Source organism: Meriones unguiculatus, chromosome 4 (assembly GCF_030254825.1).
Source record: "Meriones unguiculatus strain TT.TT164.6M chromosome 4, Bangor_MerUng_6.1, whole genome shotgun sequence".
In the NCBI taxonomy this organism is placed as follows: Eukaryota; Metazoa; Chordata; class Mammalia; order Rodentia; family Muridae; genus Meriones; species Meriones unguiculatus.
This window is the reverse complement of record NC_083352.1, coordinates 20,571,896-20,595,025: the sequence shown is the minus strand read 5'-3', so window position 1 is coordinate 20,595,025 and position 23,130 is coordinate 20,571,896. Positions and strand designations below refer to the sequence as shown.

The following is a 23,130-nucleotide window of genomic DNA, read 5'->3' as shown; positions in this document are numbered from 1 at the left end:
TGCAAATGCCATCCAAGCTTTTCTTTTAAAGCTTCATCTTTGTCTACACTCAATTAAAGACTTCTCTTCCCAGTCCTGTCCTTAAACGTCCTGAATCATTATCTGTGACCCAACATGGATTTTCTTCATCTCCATCTTTCCTTGGGATGTCACAACAGTCAGCAATTTAGCCAGAAATCATTTGATGGTGACAGAGAAGAAAGATACGGTCTGGTCACAGACCACAGGAGTTGTGAGTGAGAGAGATAGGGTGGTCCACCTGCCATCTCTTTGACTGACATCTCTGTGAACTTATACAGCAATTGCATTGCCTTCTCTGGTGTGTGTTAATTAATATTTGTAAATCTCCCTCATTGCTAAGGATAGAAAGTGACAGAAAAGGACAAATTATTATTAATGATGGAAAGAAAAATGGAGAAGTTTTGTTCCAACAATGGAGAGACCAATATCCACAGACACCCTTTTTGGAGAAGGAGGACAGCATATAAACTTTGATTTATAGACATTACACTTATAATGGGGCCCAATGTCCACTTAAGGCATAGCCCTGCACTCTAATGCTCAGCATACAATGGCCGTGGGGGTTGTTCTTGGTTCCATTGTGACTGAGGTGGTCTTGCTATTCACAGTGAAGTTTGCAGGTTCCTCTGATTGGCTGGTTTAAGTTCATTTTTCATTAAATAATTCCCCAAAGTCCCATATGTTCAAACAGTCTGTTCAACGAGGGGGATGATCCTCTGTAGGCAATCAAATAGTTTTTTCAGAAGATATTGTCATCGGTCACTCATAGGCATCCTGCTTTTCTTGTTCATAATGAATATAGGTGGCAAATATAAGAAAAGGGCTTAACCCCTTCTAATAGCCACTGGCAGCCATTCACTCACAGGCCACCGATGAGTGCTGAGAGCACACACTTGAGTTTCACTTGTTTTTCAAACACTAAGTATATTTTTCTAGGCTTCCCAAAGAATGCTTGCGACCACTAACACTGCTTTGCAATCCCCCTTGATGTTTCAATATAAAGGCTGACGGAATGGGGTGGGAGGAGCGGTGGCTCTCAGCTCAGCATTCACTTTGCTTGTAGAGGAAGAACTGTCAAATTCAGGCATTTTGGGAAAACAAATCATTTTGAATGCATGACTAGCACCTCACAGGGAGGGAAGGTGACCATGAGATAAGGCTCCGGTCCGTCTCTGCTGCAGGAGATGTAGGTAATCCTGCTCTGTTCTGTATCCTTGGTTTAGTGTGACAGACTATTGACAGTGAGCTCCAATGTGGCCACTAAGAATCTGAGGGAGGCCAGCGAATGTCAACACAAGTGATTTGGAAAGTAATAGCATTTTGAACTACTAAAGAATGTTTTGCCTACACAAGGCCATGAAATAAGTTTTATCTTTGAGAAAACAATTTTAACTTTATCCTGCCATGGGGTCTTGCTCTCCAGATCTGGGATGACACACTTAAATGTCTTCCTGAGTGGAGAGGGTGGCTGCTTTGGTAATATCTCTCTGACCTAGATCTCAACGTGCATTGCTCATCTATGAGTCTGCAATCATGTCATTGATTATATCATTACATTTCTTACACTTGAAAGCCCACAGAATGAGTAAGAGATCAAATGCTTCTTGCAACATGAAGGCATTTGGGAGAAGTTAAGTGTGCTTCCTATTATATTGTTTTTCCTGACTGTTATTATATAAACTTCTTTTTGTTTGTTGGGATAGTGGAATAAAGCTGAGGGCTGGAGCATGGCTTGGGGGCCCCATGTTCCATTCAAAATATGGGAGGGTGAAGGGAGCTATATAATGAAACAGAGGGACTCAGTGAGGTATGAAGCCTTTACTGAAATTTCGCTTGGGTTTGTCTGTTTTCGTTGTAAATAATTTACAAGACAGGAAATTCTGAACTCCAGATTTGGGTGAAATGACTTCAAATTTAGATTTGAAATAGAGTTGAAAATTATGTATCACATACGTGATTACATACATTTATAGCTTTCCACTGAGCTATCAATGTAAAATATTATAAAACTGATATATTTGTATATTGCAGAAATAAATGTTTTTTTAAACCAGAATAACCATGTCTAATTTGTATATACTCAAGGTAGTGTTTTTGTTGTATGCTTCATCATTTCCTAGCACTAAAATATTATTGAATATATTGTTTAGGGAAAGAGATCTGGTGATGAGGCAACCAGGGAAGTCAGTTCTATAAAATTCTTGGGATTTATTACTGGTAGAACTATGTTAACAAGAATGATAATTTGATAGCTGGTATTGGCTCCACACCAATAAATAAAATTGTATTTTAGGGTTTATTATTCCTCCCTTTATGTCCAAAAGACTGGCTCTCACTTTTTGTTGATGAAGCCAATTGAAATCTAAACATACCTCAGTCTGGGTGCCCGGGCAGTTTGGTACAAAGCCCATTTCTCCAGGTCATTCATTCTACAGAAGGATTGCACTGTGTTTGTACTAAGTAACAAGTGATTCAGCAACTTTGTAATTAGGTTCTCATTCCAAGTCCCTCACCTTTTACATGCTTTTTTGTCTTATCCTTTCTCGGCTGTGAAGCCTGCAGTCAGATGGCTCTGAGGTTCTCCTGAGTCCTGAAGTCACCTGTGGTCCTCCAGATATGCTTGTCACAACTCCCTTTGCACTGACAATCCCTCACTGTGCAGACGTCAGTTCAGAGCACTGGACCATCCACTTGAAAAAAAGGACACAGCAAGGGAAGTGGGAGGTGAGATGCTGCATGGCTTTTTATTTTAATGGGATTTGGGTTCTGGGGAAGGTTAAGATTTAACCTTAACCATTCTTATTACAGTGGATTTTTTTTTTTGTGAAGCCGTTGAACACTTGCTAGTTGTCAAGCAGTTGGGGCATTCATTTTATACAATCCTCTAGGTATTTGCTAAGCTTTTCAAGTAATAATGGAAAACAGAGGCAAAATATAATCCAGAGTTGTTTGGTCTGAGAACCCAGTAATGACGACCCACAGAGATGTATACACTACGCACCTGCTTGCTGAGTTTCCAGACTTCCTCCTAGTCCATGCTGTTTTGTAAACTGACATTGCTCTGTGCCAATGAGGTTGTAGCAGAAGGCAAACAGGCTACATTTAGAAGTATTCAGGAAGGCACTCTGTTCTGAAAGTATGTTTGCAGCATTAGCAAACACATGGAGGACTGCCACCACTGATGTCCTGTGTAAGTAAGTCCATGCAAGGAGATATATCTCAGTCTGAGAGAGGCAAGGAAAAGGAATGAGAATACATAATAGGAAGTGATCAACCAAAGAGACAGTTACAGCTAAGAAAGATTGCAACTGAATTACTATTTTAAGTGAAAGTACTGATTTGCCTGTCTGATAGGGAATTCTTTATGTCCATCTGAAGCCAGTTTGTATGAAAGGAGGTGAATTATCTTGTTGGAACACAGTGACCTGCACATTCTGGTCTTGGGATCTTACCTCCTAGGAGGTACTTCAGGCAAAAGAAGTAAAAGAAAATAATGTTTCTTTTGGAGAAAATACAGAGTTGCTGAAATGGATCGCATTTGCCAGGCACAGATAGCTATATCTTGAGCCCAGTCCATTTTCTTTGTTCTAGATCATATTCTGCTATGCATTGGGTCCTGGTGCTGGGAGAATGTTTGGGCTACAAAGTTCATAGAGGGGTCACATAGCACTCTCCTTCCCCTTGATGTTTTGTTTTGCCTTGATTTTGTACCACTTTATTTCTCAGCTTTTCCTCACAATCTTCTCCATCCAGATGGTGTTGTATTCACACTCCACCAATCCAGTCATACATGCCTAAGTTCTTATCAGAGAGGGTGAAATAGTCTAGTACATCTTATCCAAATCATTCATTTGATGGTCCCTTGCGAATGATTGCAGTGAAATGAAAGAGGATAAAGTGTTAGAGCGAAAATAAACATCAACTTAAGGGTATTTAAGAAGGTTTTCAGAATTAGATCTTCACAAAAAAAGTAATAATAATGCAAGTGTGCTTATTGAGGTTAATGCTCAACTTTTTAAAAACTGGTATTGAACAATTAACTAGAAATGGAAATTTCAAAGCAATGTTCGTCATCATTCCTATTAAAATGGACATCACACTGTACATAACCATTTCATGCATTCTTGCCTTCAGCAGTTATTTTAATAGAAAACAACATCTAACATTGATATTTAGGACAATAAAACATTCTGGAAATGTTTATTTGTTTATGTAAATGTAAACTATTGGACTCTATGGTGTTTCCAAATGGAAAGAATTGAGCACATCTTTCTCTAACAGGAAGTGATGTCAGTGGAGGATGAGTCCACATCCTGTTACTGCCTTTTGGATCCCTTTGCCTGTCATGTGCTCCTTGACAGCTTTGGAACATATGCCCTCACAGGAGAGCCAATTACAGACTGTGCCGTAAAGCAGCTCAAAGTGGCTGTGTTTGGCTGCATGTCCTGTAACTCCTTGGATTACAACCTGAGAGTTTACTGTGTGGACAATACTCCTTGTGCATTTCAGGTCAGTCTTTTCATTATAATTGTTTTTTTGGTACTGGGAAAGTTATGATTATCTTTATTAGTTATTTTTCTGTTGCTATGATAAATTACCATGGCCAAAAGCAACCTAAAGTAAAAAAAAAAAAAAAAAAAAAAAAAAAGAAAAGAAAAGGTTTATTTTGGCTTATGGTTCCAGAGGGATAAAGTCAAACATGACAGGGACCACATGCCATGGTAACAGAAGCACGAAGCTGGCTGATTATATTTTCATCAACACACAGAAAGCAGAGAGGGAATGACAAATGGGATAAGGCTATAAGCCCTCAAAGTCTGCCCTCAGTGATATATCTGTTTTGGCAAACTTCATCTTGCTTCCATAACCTCCCTAGACAGTGTCATACACTGGGGAACAAGTATTCAAATATGGGAGCCTATGAGGAAACAGTTCTCATTTAAACCATTACAGCTTTCTAAACACCAGTATTGGTAAAAGGTTCTTTGCTGAAGACTTGGAAACGGTATCTACACCACTCTGAGTAAGAGCTATGTTACTGTGTGTCCTATGCGGAGGAGATGAGACAATTGACAAGAAGGGACACAGATTAAATTCATGCACACACAAGAAAGCACTATCTACTAAATTGAAAAACAATTGAAAAGTACAGTCATAATTCAGAAAATAAATGCTAATGTGATACAAGAGTTGGAGAAGACTTTTTGAGAACATTTTGCAAACCCTCATGAATGGATGACACTTGAGAGCACAAGACAGAAAGGAAACTGGCACAAAACACAGAGCAGAGAGTTATTTGATGCAAAAAGAGCAGTGAGAAAATTGCTTGAGTCTACTGAAGGATGGAGTTAGGGAACAACAGTGAGCTATCATCTAACACTAGGTAGTCATATTGCCTCTTGGACACAGAGTCTAAGAGCCGGCTGCTAAGACAGAGGTAGTTCAATGTTCTTTTCTATTTTTGGTGCTTGCAATCGTGTAATATATATCCTAAATTGGATACTCCTGAAGAGTATGGTTTATTAATAGAAGCAAGGATCACACAGAACAGTCTGTGGAAGTTTTTCTGATATATGAACAGCATAGCTCTCCTGATACACCTCATTCTAGACTCCTGCTTTCCCAGCCCTGGGTCAGTAAGTCCATTTTTCAGAGAATTTCCTCAATAACTTGGTTTTAATACACTGAGCTGGAAAACTTATATTTGCCAATAAAAGAGATACAAGGACCTGAATCCTGAACATAAGAAGGAGAGGACACCAAGACAACTTACATTCCCAAACCTGCTTCCCTTTCTATCTTATAAGGAACACAAGTCATTGTAAAGGACACTCTTAATCTTAGCTTCCCAAATGGACAAGTGAAGGTACGTGTGTGTGTGTGTGTGTGTGTGTGTGTGTGTGTGTGCACGCACATGCACACTTGCTCTTCATTTACCCTCCCTACCACCCCACAAAGGAGAATTCCTTACAAGAGAAAATACACAATTGACATTTGGGATTCAAAAACGAAGAATGAAACTAGAAGTGTGCATGTTGGGATTACTACATACACAAAACAGTTGTCTAAAATGCACCAATGATTCCGACTAGATGATGTTTAGTAACTCAGCCAGGTGTTACAGCTGGAGCAAACTGCAGTTCCATAGAGGACAGCCTGTCTCCTGGCTCATGCAGATAGTCTACTGTTGACTGCCTTCGCTCACTGCCGTCCAAGTCAGCCCTCCACTAGCCTGGACTTTCCTTTGAACAGTAGTCTCACTTATACTTGTACTTCGTACCAATAAGACAGACATATTCCTAGAGAGTTTATCCCCAGTACTTTTCAACAACCTATTTTCATTTCCATTGATGTGACCGGATTTTACAGCAACTCAAATGTTTGGACAGTTATGCATTGCAAAGGAAGTCCTAAGAGCACTTTAATCCCAGCTTCTAATTCACTATCTATTCCTGCTGGACATCAGCCTTCTTAGTGCTAGGAAAAATGTTGTTATGTCCTGACAGAGTCCAGGTACCCTTAATGCATTATTCAGAAATATGCCTAAGTCAGTAAAACTTTAGCTTTGCTTTAGGGAAATGATTCTCAGTAGCTTTACCTTTGAGTCTCACTCATTAAATCATTTTACACTAGTGACCCTTTATCTCTCCATTTACCTAAGATAAAGAAGGTTTTCAAGTTATTGCTTGGTAGCACTTGTTATTGGAAGATGTATGTGAGAGCTGTCATGTATGTGAGAGCTGGGATGTGTAGCTGTTGAATTATGGATAGAGGAAAACATAACTTTAAGCTTTTCTGAAAAAAAGAATTCTTTAAAATATAGTCTTCTAGTTTTGTGTGTTCTTTTCATTTTTTCTTTCTTTCTTTCTTTTTCTTTCTTTCTTTCTTTCTTTCTTTCTCTCTCTCTTTCCTTATTAGGTACTCATATTCTCTATTTTCGTCTTGCTAGGTAATGTTATCAGGACTTTCCACATAGAATCATTGGTATCACTTTAATATCTTAAATCATCTTGCTTATATTTTTATGGCTTTATATGTGACATTCATTAATAGTTACTAACCAGCTAAAACCATTCCATTTTAAGAAAACTTCAACAATACACTGTTTGAACCTCTAAAACACTTCATGACTAATATTAGCTAAAGGGGCATGAACTAAAAGTACTGTCTACATTGTTGGTTTATTTTCTATAATGCTCATAGTATTTCCCCAACATACACAGAAAAATACTTCAGATTACTAATAAGCCATGAAATTAAAAATAAAACAATGTCATTCTGATTTTTTGCTAATTAGCAGCTTAGTTTCTAAATTTAAGTAGTAATACAAGCTGTTAAAAATATATGCAGTGCTATGAAATATTCACATGTTCATGTATTCAGGATAATGGATATTAACTGTTATTGGCGCTTGTATGATTTTTGCATATATTCAATATACATAGAGTTGTTTATCACAAGGAAGTTTTCATATAACTCTTTGGTGTATACTGAGCATATTCTGAAGACCCAGAGTCCCCTAATCTTCCCTGTCACACAGTTCAACCTACTTGCATTAGACCCTCTCAGCTTATTTTCTGTTACTGCAGTTTCTCGCAGAGCGTATCATGGTGGAGAAATCAAGGCGCCCGGATCTTGAAGCTGACGTTGCATCTAATTCAGCAGAAGGGAAATGTTGACTTGTGCCTGCATCTTAGTACTCAGTTCTTTTTCTGCTCCCTTATATAGTCCAGGATCTTCTGCCTTGTTAGTAGTGACATTAACAGTTGGTGATTCTGCCCACACCAGTCCCCTTCCACAGACAGTCCCAAAGGTGAACACTATCTGAACAATCTCTCATTGAAACTCCCTTCCAAATGAATCCTTGGTTCAATCAAGTTGAGAGCTAACAGCTGCCATCACAGGCTTTTTTTCTTTCCTCTCAACAATTTACCTTATATTACCATATCATGTATGCACACATGATCTTATATATCTGCATAAAATCTAGATTCTGTTAATGAAAAGGAATACAGCATTTGTCTTTCTGAGACAAACTTAATCACTTAAAATAATGTCTAATTGTATCTATTTTTCCTGCAAACAACATCACTTTGTCCCTTACAGCTTAAAAAACAACAGCCCATTGTATATGTATACCAGACTTTTATCTTAGTTACTTTGTATTGGACACCTAGATTGGTCCTATAATTCAGTTATTATGAATAGTGCTGCAGTAACTATTGCTATGCAAGTATCATGGGGCTATGTTGATTCAGAATCCTGTGGGTAAACACCCAAACCTTGTATAGCTGGACCATTCAGTAGCTATACTGTTAGGTAGGTTTTTGTTTTGTTTATTTGAGAACATCTCTATACTGATTCTGATAGTGACTAAAGTAGTTTCCATTCCCACCAACAGGATTCAAGAATTCTACTTGTTCACACACTTGCAGTATTTCTTGCTATTTATTCTCTTAATGATTCTGACTGGGGTGAGATGGAATCTCAACCTGTTTTTAATTGTCATTTCTAGATGGCTAGTGAGGTTGAACATATTTTGATATGTTTATGAGCTGTTTGTACTTCATCTCTTAAGATCTATTTGTTCAATTCTTCAACCCATTTATCGATTACACTGATTTTTTTTCTCCTTTGCTTTGCTTTTTTTTTTAGTTCTTTGAATATTCTAGATATTAATCTTCTGTCAAGCATATAGCTAGCAAAGATTTTCTCACATTCTGTAGACTGTCTCTTCAGCAGAACTCTTTTGCTTCACTGTTTAGAAGGTTTTTCATTTCACGATATCTCAGCTGTCAATTGTTAAGATTATTTCCTAAGTGACTGGTGTCCTGTTCAAGAAATCTTTGCCTATACTTGTGTCTTGACATGTTTTTTCTACTTGTAAACAGTTTCTAAGGTTCAAGTCACACATTAAAGTCTTTAACTCATTTGGAGTTGATGTTTCATTACATTATTTAATAGCAATGAGAGGATAGCATAGGCTTGTCATGGGTGTGCCACAGTGTTTGTGTGTGTGTGTGTGTGTGTGTGTGTGTGTGTGTGTGTGTGTGTGTCTGTGTGCAGACATCAGAGGACTCTGTGGGAGTTGGTTCTTTTCTATCATGTGGGGTCTGGGGATCAAACTCAGGTCCCCAGGCTTGATGGCAGACACCTTTACTCACTAAGCCAATTTGTCTATCCTAGGGTTGACTTTTGTACAGGGAAGCGATAGGGATAATTTTTCTCTTCTTCATGTGAATATCAGAGTTTCTCAGCAACAGTAGTAGAAAGACTATCTTTTCTCTGATGTACATTTTTTAGCATTTTTAATAGTGCTTATGTTCATCAAAATTAGTATAGATTTTTTTTCACAAAGCATTTCATCAGATATTGTTCGTCTTAGAATTTGTTTCAACTATCACTATAATGAAATGTTTCTCATAGTTAGGGCATGCTTGTGACGACTATTGTATTTATTGCATCTCAAAGAAATGATAACAAATATGTGCTCAGCTAGTTTGGCCCTTCACCAAGACGGAAGGCTGCTACCAGGGCATCGTTATGTCTTTTGTCTTATTCCTATCTTACTGGGAAGTTCTTTCCCATAAAGTACTCAAATTCTTGATAACTTTGCAAGAGGATGAGCTTTTAGACTGAATCTACCTGTATGCTAACACCTGATTGTGGCCAAGCAATGCAGTGGTTCCATCAAATTATACTCCATTTGAAGAAGTTGAAGAAATGGACAAAACCTCGCTTTTCTAGCCTGTCTCTTTTCCTCTGACCTGCCTAAAAGGCTACCTAGCTTAATTTTAATTTGTCTGTACTATACTGGGTGAAAACAGTAATGTCTTCAAATGAAAAAAAAAAAAAAAAACAAAGCTGTCTTCTCAGCGTTTAAGATGTATTTTGATGTAGGCTTAGACGTTTTAAGATCTTTTCTAATGAAGACATCTAAAACTGACTTTTTAACAAATTAGATCAACTCAGTTGTGCTGCTAACAAATAAAACTAACTCCATGGAGTTAGCTGCATGGAGGTGAGAAAAGGATGAATTGAGGAAAGCCAAAGGAGCTCAATCCTCCGTGCTTCCTCTGCAATGTCGCAGCGGCCATTTTATGCCTCTGTCCTGAAACACCGGCGGCGGCGGACTCAAGGCCTAGGGTTGGAGATAAATTTTCAAAGAAGTTACATTTTAAGACCTGGTTTTGTTACTATGTTTTATGACACTGTGACACACATGCATGAGCATGTGCGTGCATGCACACACACAACACACAGACACACACAAAAAAAACTTTGACATGAAGAGAGCAAGAAATTAAGATATCTTCTATCTTCATCTCCGAGTATAAAGGAAAGAAAAACACAACAACTCATTTTTTTCTCTTCAAGGTGCGGTGCTCAGAACTTCTATGCAGTTCCGCTCAGTACTCATTACTTGCTTGGCATTAATGTGGATTTAGAACCTAATTTCAAAGGATTTCCTCCAGATGTAGTTCTTATGTTTATCAATAATGCAACCCTGGGAAATATTGTTCATGTAAAGCATTTAAAGGAAAACACCACAGCAACACAATGTGTGTGTGTGTGTGTGTGTGTGTGTGTGTGTGTGTGAGTTCAAACAGTTTTGTCTCATAAATATGTAAATTCAGGCTGTCTCTGTTAGTATCCCTGAAGCATACCTGAATATTGCTGGCTGTCTCATTAAATCAACATAAAGAGCTCAGTGAGCCGCAATGTGCAGGTTCCTCCTGGCTGCAGCTTCAAGAGCTGGATGGTTTGCAGGCCCAAGTGTGAAATGAAGAAGTTGAGGGCCCAGTAAAACCTTCGTCCAGAGCATGTCAGGTACATTTGATGTACACAGAACCAGTTAATCAGTAGGAGGGATTTAACAGGAGGCAAAAATAGAGTGACTGTCAGGCCTCATTGTTCCTGTAGATGATTCAAAATCGGTTCAGTAGAGCTGTGTGGGTCACTGATTCACAAACTGATATTTGTTTGTATTGGTGTATGCTTGTAACACAGCATTCTATAGGCTGAGGCAGGAGAATACTTAGTTCAAAGACAGCCTGGGCTAAATATCAAAAACATATATAAAAATTAACAACAACAACAACAACAAAAGCCTGACTATGAAGCTTCTGAAAATAATCCAGTTTACTGCACTCAGGATCACACTTCTCTGACAAGTTCAATATATCCTCTTTTGAAGTTCTGTGTACTTGGTAGTTTATTTCTTTGACTCTAAAGACAGCTATAAATTTATAAATATGTAAACATAGTGATTAGCTCATGATTAGGCCTTGTCATTTAATAATTACTTTGCTTCAAAATTTATCTAATTGCTTAATATTTTGCTAAAGACTAGGCAATAATGTTAATTGCACATAGCTGGTTTTTGCATAGCAGTATGCTAAAAGACAAAGCATAATTACAGTTATATTTAAATTAAGGAGCCGAAAGGAAGACATTTAAAAAGATAGCTCCTACCACATGGCAATTTTAAGTAACTACACATTCATTTTACAAATTCTCCTCTTTGTATTGTCTGTGTGTTAAGTCAGTATGGTGTCTTGTATATCAGCATATGTTGTGTATGTGTGTGTAGTATGTATTATTTGTTGTGTGTGCGATGTATATGAATGTGTGTATTATAGCATGTGTGTAGTGTGGTTTGCCTGTGGTTTGCATGCGAGTACAGATGAGCAAGCACTTGTGCACATGTGCATGCACATCAGAGCAGAATGTAAGGTGTCTTGCTCTCTCCTTCCTCTGACTGCCCTGAGTTAAGGTCTCTCACCAAACCAGGAGTCATTGTCTAGACTTTCTGGCCATGGAGCTCTTGGATTCTTTTCACTGTCAGGCCCCAGTGCTGACACACAGAAGGTGTAGCCAGGCCTGGCCTTCTACGTGGGTGCTGGGAATCCAAACTCAGATCCTCAGGCTCCCAAACCGAGTGCTCTTACACACTGAACTATCTCTTTACCATTCCTGTCCCATACTCTACATTTTAAAGAATGTTTAATTTACATATGTTTATATATACAAAGATGCTTGTATATAAATGTTTATATATATAAACATTCTTTAAAATGTAGAATATATATTATAGTAAAGATACATTGCCTTATGTCTTCTTATAACTATTTCTTGTACCAATAAAAAGTTATTAATGGTAGAGCAGTGGTAATGGTCTGAATGTCCCATGACTAAGAAAATAGTAAGCCCAGCATCACAAAAGGCAAGAATGTCTATGCAAAGAAATATTGGACTGTGATAAAGGTGCACAATTCTAGCCTTTTCTCTGTCATTGGCTGTATAACCTTAGACAAATAACTTTCTTGGGAGGGCCCTCCTGACCTTAGTAAGATACCTGCAAATACAGCACTTAGTGATATAAATCATCAGTTACGTGAATAGATATATTCTCGTACATGATTACAGCATAATAATCATTTGTCAACTGCTTGGTGGTATATGGTGGCATAGCTAAATAGTCAATGTCCATCCTGAGCACAGCTCCAGTAGTCACTCATTAAATCTCACATGAAGGAACTACTGACTTCATCTATTAAGATGCCAATGTCCCACATTTGGAATTAATTGGGATTACTTTTCTTCCCCACCCTGTCCATTTCCCACCACTCTGCATGAAAGACACAGGTCACATGTTGTAACCAACTCTTCAGTCTGTAATGACATGAAATGTCTGCCTGACACAGTCATTGTTATACATACTGCCACATTTCAAGTGCTTTAATAGCCATCATGGTTTGTGGTCAGTGTGCAGGACAATGAGGAAAGAGAATGCCTGCATGATCATAGCAAGCTTGATGCTGGTGTGCAGGTTACACAAAATGCTCTTCCACCAGCAAGAACACAGAGCTGCAGAACGTGGCTTGGACCTTGGTCATTGTATCCTGACATACGAGAGGAGCAACCTCTCCAAGGGCTACTTGTCTTAGCTTCCTTTCTATTGCTGTGATGAAAACACATAACCAAAAGGTACTTAGACAGGAAAGGGCTTTATTTGGCTTTCTCATCTTGGTCGAAATCTATCATGAAGGAAACTCACCAGGCTCAAGCAGGAAAATGGAATCAGAAGCTGAAGCTGAAGCCCCGGAGGAGCTCTGCTTAGCTCCTCTTTAGTTTTCTTTTTATCTACCTCATGGCAACACATGCAGGCACCGCACTGCCCACAGTGTACTGGACCCTTCCTTATCAATCAGTCATTAATTAAGAAAATGCCCCACAGTCTTCTCTACAGCTTAATGCAATGGAGTCATTTTCTCAATTGAGGGTCCCTCTTCCCAGATGACCCTAGGTTATGTCAAGTTAAAATAAAAAATTAAATAAAATTATTAAAAAAAAAAGTGCACCAGCAAACTACTCAAGAACAAAAATTAGAACCATTTTACAATTGCCAGTCATTCTACATCCAGATGTTTAACCCAAATGTATAAGCCACATGGCCAGCTAACACATGAGATTCATGAACACAGGCCTACCTGTGCAACTTAGTGATAACCTGTCTCTAAATAAAACAGTTTTTGAAGACAAGGATGCACGTGTACGTTAGAATGTTTGACAAGTACATGAAGCTCTTATAACTCAGATTCGCAGAACCTTACAAAAGTCATGTCCTTATATCTCAAAGCAGAAGATAGACACACCATGAAGATGCTTTTAGCATCTGATGACTGAAAGACGAGTTGTGCTTCCTCAGCAACTTGTGAGGAACTGATTGCAGTATCTTGGAGACGAAAAAGCAGACAGGCCAGATCGCTTGGTATTTCTCCTAGCTCTGCAAGGAAACTGCAAGTCAAGGGTGGTTCTACAAATAGACCTGGGAAGGGGCTCACCTCCAGCCACTGAAAGCCTTACCTCTGCAGGAATTTAATACTTTGCAGAATACATATTTATCTAAGCCTTCCACTTACCCTATCAATGTAATTCTGGTCACAACAAATTCAGAAGCAATTAAGTGTTTACTCAGTAGAACCTGTGTGGGCTTTGTTTGTCATCCGAGTAATTACAGTGATCTCTCAGTGAAACATACAGGAGTCTTTACCTTGGAAATTCGATTTCTTGTTTCTAGAGTCAGGCTAACTTGATAAAGAACTTGTTTTTCTTGGCCTTTTAGCTTAAAAACTTTTCTGAATGCTATTACATTCTAGAACATTTATTTTGAGCCAAAAAGAATGTTAGATAATGCCTGTCGTAGTGAAGAATTGCAGTAGAGTAGAAAACACCTTGCCTGCCTGTATTGTGAAGGGCAGTGTAGCACTGTCTGTGCAGCCAGTCCTTGCGTAATACCACATCCAGTGATAGCACTAGAATGAGATTGGTGCCAAGGAGGAGTTTTTAGCTTAAGCAAATCCCAGTTAGTTTAAAAGAAGCCAGAAAGAATATTATCAAGAAAATAAATAACAAATGTTGGCTCAAGTAATTGGAGGCAGATGGAGCCCTTCTATAGACTTTTGGAGGGAATGTGAGTTAGTGTAGCTGTTATGGAAATGAGTACGGAGGTTCCTCAGAAAAATTAAAAAAACATACAGTTTGATCCAGGAGTAGCACTCATGATGAAATCTAAGCCAGCATAGCACAAAGACACCTTTGTGGCCTTGCTCAGTGCAGCACTGTTTACAATAACCAACTTAGCGAATCAAGAACGTAAATGTGACAAATATACGCAGGAGTATTTTTCAGCCATAAGGATAAATGAAACTGCATCTACGAGAAAACGGATGCCACTGAAGATTATCATGTTAGTGAAATGATACAGACTCACAAAAATCATGAACTCACACAATTTCTAGATTTAAAAAAAAAAATAGACACAAAGGTAGAGAAGGGCCTATGTAAGGTGATGGGATTGTTATGATTAAAGGATGTACATATGTAAAATGCCCTGAAGATGCCAATTATTTGGTGTAAGGAATGTGCACTGATAAAGATATCTCTACAAGGCTCATCAAGATGCCTCAGCAGGTGAAGGCACTTGCTGCCAAGCTTGATGAGCTGAGTTCAATCTCAGAAATGTACATAGCAGCATACAAATGATTCCTGCAACTTGTCTTCTCACCTCTGCCCAAACACGCGCACACCACGAAATAACTGTAAATAGGCCAACATAACATGAGCAACGAAGAACAGTTGTTTCTTGATGATCAAATCCCGATTTTTTAAGCAGCTTTTAATCCTAAGTCTGGGGCTCTGTGTGGCTGCGGAAGTGTGTGTTTTCTCACAAGTACACATGGGCATGAATGTCCGTAACATAGAAGACATAGAAGAGTGGGTACAAAAAAGGCTGTATGCCTCAGGGTGCCTTTTCCTTTTCTTTCCTGCTCCTACAGGAAGTGGTTTCTGATGAACGACACCAAGGCGGCCAGCTCCTGGAAGAACCAAAGCTGCTGCATTTCAAAGGGAACACCTTCAGTCTTCAGATCTCGGTCCTTGACATCCCTCCATTCCTCTGGAGGATCAAACCATTCACTGCATGCCAGGTATCAACCAAACAGGCTTATCGTGGGAACAGCTCTTCTGTGACCAGCAAACCTGGGAGGGGCCTTCTGGTATGGATTGCACCTCTAAACTGTTAGTGATAAAACGGTTTGGGCACACACAGGAAAGAACATATTATCATAAATTCAGAGGTGTCTATCAAGTGGGAAAAGAAGTTCCTGCATCTCGGGTTCTGTGACACTCCTGTGTTGTATTTGAATTGTTCAGTATGGGTTGAAGATGGAAATTTAAGGGACGTGTGTTGTTTTTATTAAAATCAATCATCGTGAGACGTTGTTTTAATCACAGTCAGCAGTGAAGAAGCAGAACGTCTCAGGGTGATGATTTTGAGTGATAGTTGTGGCTGAGAACAGAGCTGTTACCCATCATATGTGAGATGCTTGCTGCCAAATGCAATGAGCAAGATGAGATGATACCCCTAGTCAGAAAGCAAAGGCAAGAGGAAGTCTCCTAGGAGTCCTTTTATAAATACATAAAGACATTTATAGATCAGTGTTCATTTGTCACTTAATAAAGTTTTTTAAGCATCTTAGGTTATTTATTTATGTTTGCCATTAAAAAAGAGAAGTTTGTGATGCTGACATCAAAGTCTGAGAATTTCCTACATTTTTGTCATAACTGGGTTTCCTTTGCCTCAAGTGACAGGATATTTCTTTAACCCTGGAATAGCTTCCCATGGGCCCATGTTGATCTGCATTTGCAGAGCAAATTTATGCCTGGCAGCATGAAGTTCAGAGCTGTGTGGAGCTTTTTAACCTTTTCATTCTCATAGTATTTATTAAACACGCACAGAGAAACACACACACTCACACATTCTTTATCGACACTGATATATAGTTATTCAGAAGGGGATACAGCCAACTTGCAAAGAAAAAAAAAAAAAAAACACAGACATTCCATGATAGAGAAACTTCAGGCCATCAATGCTTCCAACTTGCAAAATGCAGAGTCTCAAATTATTTTCCCCTTTAAATCTTGTAATTCTTTGGGCGCCATGCCTCCCTAAACAGTTTTAGTGCATTCAAACGTTGAAAGTGACAGCAGCATCTTTTAGGGCCCCAACCTTTTCCCCCCGTTCAGTTTGGCACATTCAACAGATTCCTAGACAGAAGATTCTTGAATCAGTGTAGTGCTGATGACGTTCGAGGCCGGAAGTGCCTTTCCTCTCCCGGAGGCAGTATTCAAAGTTTCTGTCCTAGATCAAATGCCAGGGTGCTGTTAAAACAAGTACCAACAACCAGGTGAATTCCTGTATGTTAATCTATATAGGTTAGAAAGGCCACTTTGCACCTTGTCTAATGCAAGTCATTCAGTCCAAAGTCACTATTAAATTTAATGCTTGCAGATTTTTTAAATGGATGAAAGATTAATTTTCTATAGGCTCTTTAACAATAATTCCAAAACCAGGGACGTAGAAAGAATACACTGAGCAGAAGACAACTAGGGGTCAGGTACACATAGACCTCTCAGGATGCAACTGCACTGGTAGAGCCAAAGGGCATTAGGTTGCAAGGAATCCAATACACTTTGCTATTAGCATGGGTTGCAATCCATGGAGGCTGTGAACACGTATACGTAATTGCCTTTTGTAATTGAGCTTAGTTTGAGAGGGTCTTGGGAGGCTGAGACACAGTTTCATTTTCCCAGTGTCAGGAGGCTTGCCAACCAAGTCTTCATTTCCACTTCATTTTTCTAACCCAGAATTACTTTCCACACCGTCCTTCATTTCTCTCCACCTTTCCACCATCCTTTCCCACTAATCTTTGCCCATGTCATGGCCAAGTTCCTCATATTGAATGATTGAGTATTTTGCTGGGTTTAATGGTCATGCGTGTTTGTTCCAGGCATTAGATCAAAGCTCTTAGTGGTGGGATTGTGGTCAGACTGTTTGAACCTCATATATATCATTGTATGTGTGGATAGCATAGAAACGGTATTCATTAGGGGCTTAATGTTTAGAAAATAACTGGACCTCTCTCTCTCTCTCTAACTCTCTCTGGTTATCTCAGAGAGCCATTGTAGAAACAGAAAATCATACTATTCCTGATATGTGCTCTCTTCTTCAACCACTAAGTTTCCTTGTCATCTTTCATCCCAAAGTGTGGAAAACTGGAGGCTCCATTACTCTCTATTTGTCTTTTTCGAGCTACAAATTGACAGTCTAGAAATTTATATTTTGTAATTGACACACATTCCAAATGCCATCCTGTTTTCTTCTGGGAGATAGAATTTCCAAGAAACTACAAGCCTGAGAGAGAGGTCCAAAAACATCTGCCTATCAGATAGCAGCAGCTATATTACAGGTTGTTCTTAAACAGAGTGAGTTGGTTCTGTGTCCTGAGCTGTGGGACTAGGCCTGTGTTTAGCAGGAAGGATCACATCAGGTTCTGACCAGGTACTGGAGCACTACATCACACAGAATGTCATACAACTTCTGCATTAGAGGAGGGAAGAGCAATCAGGAGCACTCACTGACATTGGTTCACAGGAAAACCTCTACCCATAATGCTAGCATTTCCAAATAACTCATCTTTCCATGTTTTGTTCCCAAGACTCAAGATTACCATAATTAGGAATCCACTACTACTGCCTTCCACTTCTCTCTTTGCCCCACTGGGAAGGTGACTAAACAGCCCTGACTCTCAACAGGCCACGGAGACCTCAAGCCTCTTCATTATAAATTCCTTTTTCCATTGTTGGCTCTGGGTTGAAAAGCTATGATAAGCTCTGTGGCAGCAATTATTTATTTATATAGAACCAATAAAACACAAAGTCAGGTTGTCATGTCCCTGGGATAAAGACAGCTGTCTTTGTAGCATGTTATGAATCTTCTAGAAGTCAGTGTCTGTCTCCTGCTAGGATATGATTTACATTCTCTCCATCTGCTAGGAACCTAATTATAATGGGAACCAGAATGAAAACATTTCAGGAATTCTTTAACCGCGCATAACTTTGCTACACTTTGTCCTCTGCACAATTTCTGTGCAATTTCTCTCAGCTCAGTGAGCATTGTTGGTGATTTGTTTTTGTTTTGTTTTGGGGTAGAGGGTGGGTTTTTCCTCCCCCCCTTTCTTTTTTGGGATAAATGAAAGCAACAACAATTGCCCTGAAAACACACTAATCACAGAGCTTCCAGTTCTATTATTTTTAACTGTTTTGTTGAGCACTATTGGCAGCTGCTATTGAATTCAACAATAAAAACCTATTCTTTCAGTCCTTTCTTAAAAACAGATTTAAGTGTTTTGATTGCTTACAATGGCATGGAGAGACAGAAGAGAAGACATTTTTATGTTGATTCTCATGCCTTTCTACAAGGAAGACTATTTCTGCAGAGGGTATTTATCTTCTACATTCCAGTGTTTGGGCAGAAAATACAGGAAACTTAGCAAGTATTATCAGAGGAAGCATTTTCAAATAAGTGGCCAGTACCATAGTTTAAGAAAGTGTAAATATTACCAAGGATCCCACAGCAGAAAATGTAGAGTTTTTTGAGGTGATAGATCTTGAACTGGACCCTGTATAACCCTGGAAGCCAAGTGCTTACATTATCCTATAATGTAAAACCTACCCATTAACCTCACAGCCCCATGCTGTAACTGGTTCCTCTGAAGGAGACATATACAAAGGAACTACAGAGATCAACTGGTTTAAAGAAGAGATTTTATTTGAGAGATTATAAGAATGAGAATATAGAGAGTGGGGACAGGGCATAAGATGATTGAGGCCTGGAAAGATGAAGCGGGAAGCTGGATTTATAATGTGAGTTATTAGAGGTCTGCTGTAAACCACCAAGCACAGGGATCATGGGATAAGGCTCAGCTCCTAGGTAATGATCACATCAGTGTCCCTCATAATGCCCTAGGGTTTTGTTGCTGTGAAGAGACATCATAATTGTGGCAACTCTTATAAAGGAAAACGTTTAATTGGGTAACTTACAGTTTCAGATGTTTAGTCCATTATCCATGGTGAGAAACGTGGCATCATGCTGGCAGGTATGGTGCTGAGAAGGAACTGAGAGTTCCACATTTTTATCTGCAGGCAGCAGAAGGAGATTGTATGCTCCACTGGGGATACCTCGAGCATAGGAGACCTCATAGCCTGACCTCACAGTGACACACTTCCTCCATCCAGGCCACAGCCACTCCCCAAGGCCACACCTCTTCATAGTGCCATGCCCTATGGGCCAGTCATTGAAACACATGAGTCTGTGGGGGCCATTTCTTCTCAAACCACTACACATAATGACTAGAAGTGAGAGACCATAATGCTGTTGTCTGTTGAATGCCAATAAACTGATAATGGGGTTAGGAAGGTGTGCTGAATGACCCTGGAAGAGAGATAATAAAACTGTCTAAGAATTAAAGGTCACATAGCATTTGTGGAGTATCTCAGCTCCACAGTGCCAGGGTCTTATGATGAGGCAAGTACCAGAGATGTAGTTATTAGAGCCCTACAAAAGAAGATGACAGTTGGCCATGAGCAGGTAGATGGCATTGCATTTCCTGGACAGACGCAGGGGTCTAGGAGGCTGAGGCATGAAGTAGGAGTGACGTGTGGATTTCAGGGTGGGAGAGGGCTCAGGAGGAGGAACTGTGAAATGCTATAAATTACTGTCACACCTGAGACCTCCTCTGATCCCTCTGTACATCTTTGCAGGAAAGTCTGCTGACTCTTCTTTGGCTCAGGATTAAGAACAAAAACAATAAAACAAAATCCCTATATGATTCTTACATTCTTGCTAAGACGGATGGTAACTGTGAAAGTTTGACTCTGTTCTCTCGTATTCTCCAAAGTTAGATATCTCCTCTTTAAGCATAGAACAATCTACAAGTCTAAAATCCATCTATTTTGATGGTTTCTCCAGAAAGTATCTGTTACTAAAATCCCTTCCCAGGGGGAGACATACACAGCATCACCCCCCTCTTCCAAGGTTCCAATGACAAACTGAAGGACTTCTACACCAGCATCCACCCTTGGGAACCAGTGAGTATTTTGGGGGGGTTTCTTACAGTGAGAGGATTATGACAGGAGTTTGGGTGCCTCTCACCTACCCAGGTCACACCTGGAAAGTCCTAATCCAGCAGAGATGAGGGTTTTCCCATAGTTGCATAGATAGAGCCCCTTCCTCTGTGTCTCCCTAAGCTTATATGTACTTGTTCCTCCATGAGGCCACATGTAATTAAGACAGAGTTGTATACAGTTGATGAAAGGGAACAGTTGGATACTTAGATGAGGGTCCCATGACCCTTCTACTCCACTATGAGGGGGATGTTAACAGTGAAGAAGGCCAGCTGGGATGAACATTTTGCAGAGCTGAACATCCCAAGATGGCAGTTGCTTGGCTGGAAGAACAGTCACTCACAAAAGTATCCCAAATTTAAATCTGTGTAACGTTCAGAGAAAATCAGGAACCAAGTTATACAAACAAGTGTGAACATTAGAGCCTGGGACAAAGTGGTTTCTTGAAGTGAATAATAATAGTCATGGCCTTGGTCTTATAACACTACAGGTCTATCACCAGCCACACTTTAGAGTCTCTGGCTTCCAGACTTCACACATCTTTTGCCTCTTTTAAGTTTCAGTATTGCAGAAAATTCTATTTTTATCAATAAAGGAACAAATTAACAAGGTGATAATACAGAGGAAATAGAAGTGATGATGAGGATTGTTAGAAGCTGGGCATATGTGGTCATTGTCAACTCCCCACATTTGACTAGGAAGCATATAGAAGAGGAGGAGGAGAATGGAGAGAGAGAAAAAAGGAAGGAAGGCAGAAAGAAAGCAAAAAAAGAAAGAAAGAAAGGAAGGAAGAAAGAAAAAAACTGTAAAAAATGCCTTTGTCAGTATGATCCTGCTAGATTTAGGGAAAAAGAATAGTTCCCATTCTTATTTAGTAAAATCTATATTTTCACTGAGTTGTACTGGTCACTTGAGGATGGGACCAAACCTAAATTGCTAGTATATTTCACTTATGTACTGTCTAGCCATTCCTACTTACCTTTCTCGTGACCCTGCATAGGTGATTAGATATCTCTGTCACTCTGGGTGCCAAGCATATGATGTCTCTCTCTGGGGTTGTATGCAGTTTTATCACATACACTGGCAGTGTGTGTCCCTATAAAAGTCTATATGAGTCTGTGTTTAGGCCAGTCAATTTCTCAGTATAATTTTCACTAAAATGAGAAGGTAACATTCTACTCCAAGCTTATCTAGGAAGATGGACTACAGAAGCCTTCTAAGGAAGATAATATTTAGTGTGGGGGGGGAGTTAAGTTTTAATGGTATTTTAATTGTTTGCGTGTGTGTGTGTGTGTGTGTGTGTGTGCTCGCACGCGTGTGTGTCATTGAGTGAAATCTGAGCTCTTGCAGCACGGCTTAGGAATTTAAATGTTATCAATTGGAAATGATATTAATTACTTCTGTGCTGCCTGGCATATGCTGAAACATTATTTCTACAATTCCACCAAACTCATTTAGGCAATTATATTTGCTATGATCATCATCATCATCATAATTACTGTGATTAAGTCTCTCCTGTTCTGGTTCCTCTCTAAGCGGGGCTCTGTCTCTCATGCCCTCTTCTCCCCTTTTCCCCGCCCCCTCTACAGGAAGTCCCCTTCTCCCGCGTGTGGAGCAGCAACCGGCAGCCCTTGCACTGTGCCTTCTCCCTGGAGCGCTACACGCCCACCACCACCCAGCTGTCCTGCAAAATCTGCATTCGGCAGCTCAAAGGCCATGAACAGATCCTGCAAGTGCAGACATCCATCCTAGAGGTAAATCCGGCATGCAGACCCGTTGAGTCCCCTTAAAGGACTGTGGGAATAGCATACCCTTGCAGGCTGCCCAGCTTTTCAGGTTCTTAGGACTTTGTCATTTAGATTCTTCACTCTCCTTACCGATGAGGAAAAACACGCTTTTTCCCAGGCTCAGAAATGAACCAATCTTCCCACTGGACAGGAAACCTCAGTCTTTCTGAGAGGCCAATCAAGGCTCGATAGATGGACTTTGGGGGAAGGAGCTGGTACAGGGATCCTTCTACAACAAAAAGCAGTTTTCTAATTCACAGCATGCCTGTGATAGCTGCCGACATATGTCCAGGGTGGACTGACATGGCAGTTGAGACTCAGGTGGCTACTGGGTTATTGTTCACCTGATTCCTGACAGTGTTTTAGAGGACAGTCGTCTTGTGTACGTCATCTTTGGAGCCCCTCCCCACCAACTCCCATTTTCACCCCCAGTATCTTTTTGTTTGTTTGTTTTGTGACCCACTGATTTTAACATATATTTATCAGCATATAAATACGAATGGTATATTAATTAACTAATTCTTGTCTGAAAATTTAACACATCTATATGCGTTAAACTCAATTTCAAATGTCCCTCGCTTTGAATACGACCCAAAGGTTGAGAACCATTGAAACAATGCATTCTGGTTACTCTCACTTCCCGTACTCTCTCTTTGCACCCTCCCATCCATGTCTTTTTGCTTGTTTGCTTTGTGATCCACTGATTTTTAACCACCTTTGTGGCCACACTTTTGGAAATGTCTGTCTGAGCCTGATGGGTTCATTAGTGGAAACACAACTGAGAACAGTTGCA

General features: G+C 39.7%; 1 protein-coding gene across 7 annotated transcripts in view; it reads left to right on the top strand.

Annotated features, from left to right (window-relative positions):
• Unc5d (unc-5 netrin receptor D) overlaps window positions 1–23,130 on the top strand; it is a 547,003-nt gene that overhangs the window by 498,557 nt on the left and 25,316 nt on the right. For all 7 annotated transcript variants that reach the window (XM_060381572.1, XM_060381573.1, XM_060381571.1 and 4 more), the window contains 4 exons: window positions 2,577–2,745; window positions 4,303–4,530; window positions 15,363–15,512; window positions 22,140–22,304. In XM_060381572.1, the coding sequence (XP_060237555.1) occupies window positions 2,577–2,745; window positions 4,303–4,530; window positions 15,363–15,512; window positions 22,140–22,304 (712 nt within the window). The remainder of the gene's footprint in view (window positions 1–2,576; window positions 2,746–4,302; window positions 4,531–15,362; window positions 15,513–22,139; window positions 22,305–23,130) is intronic.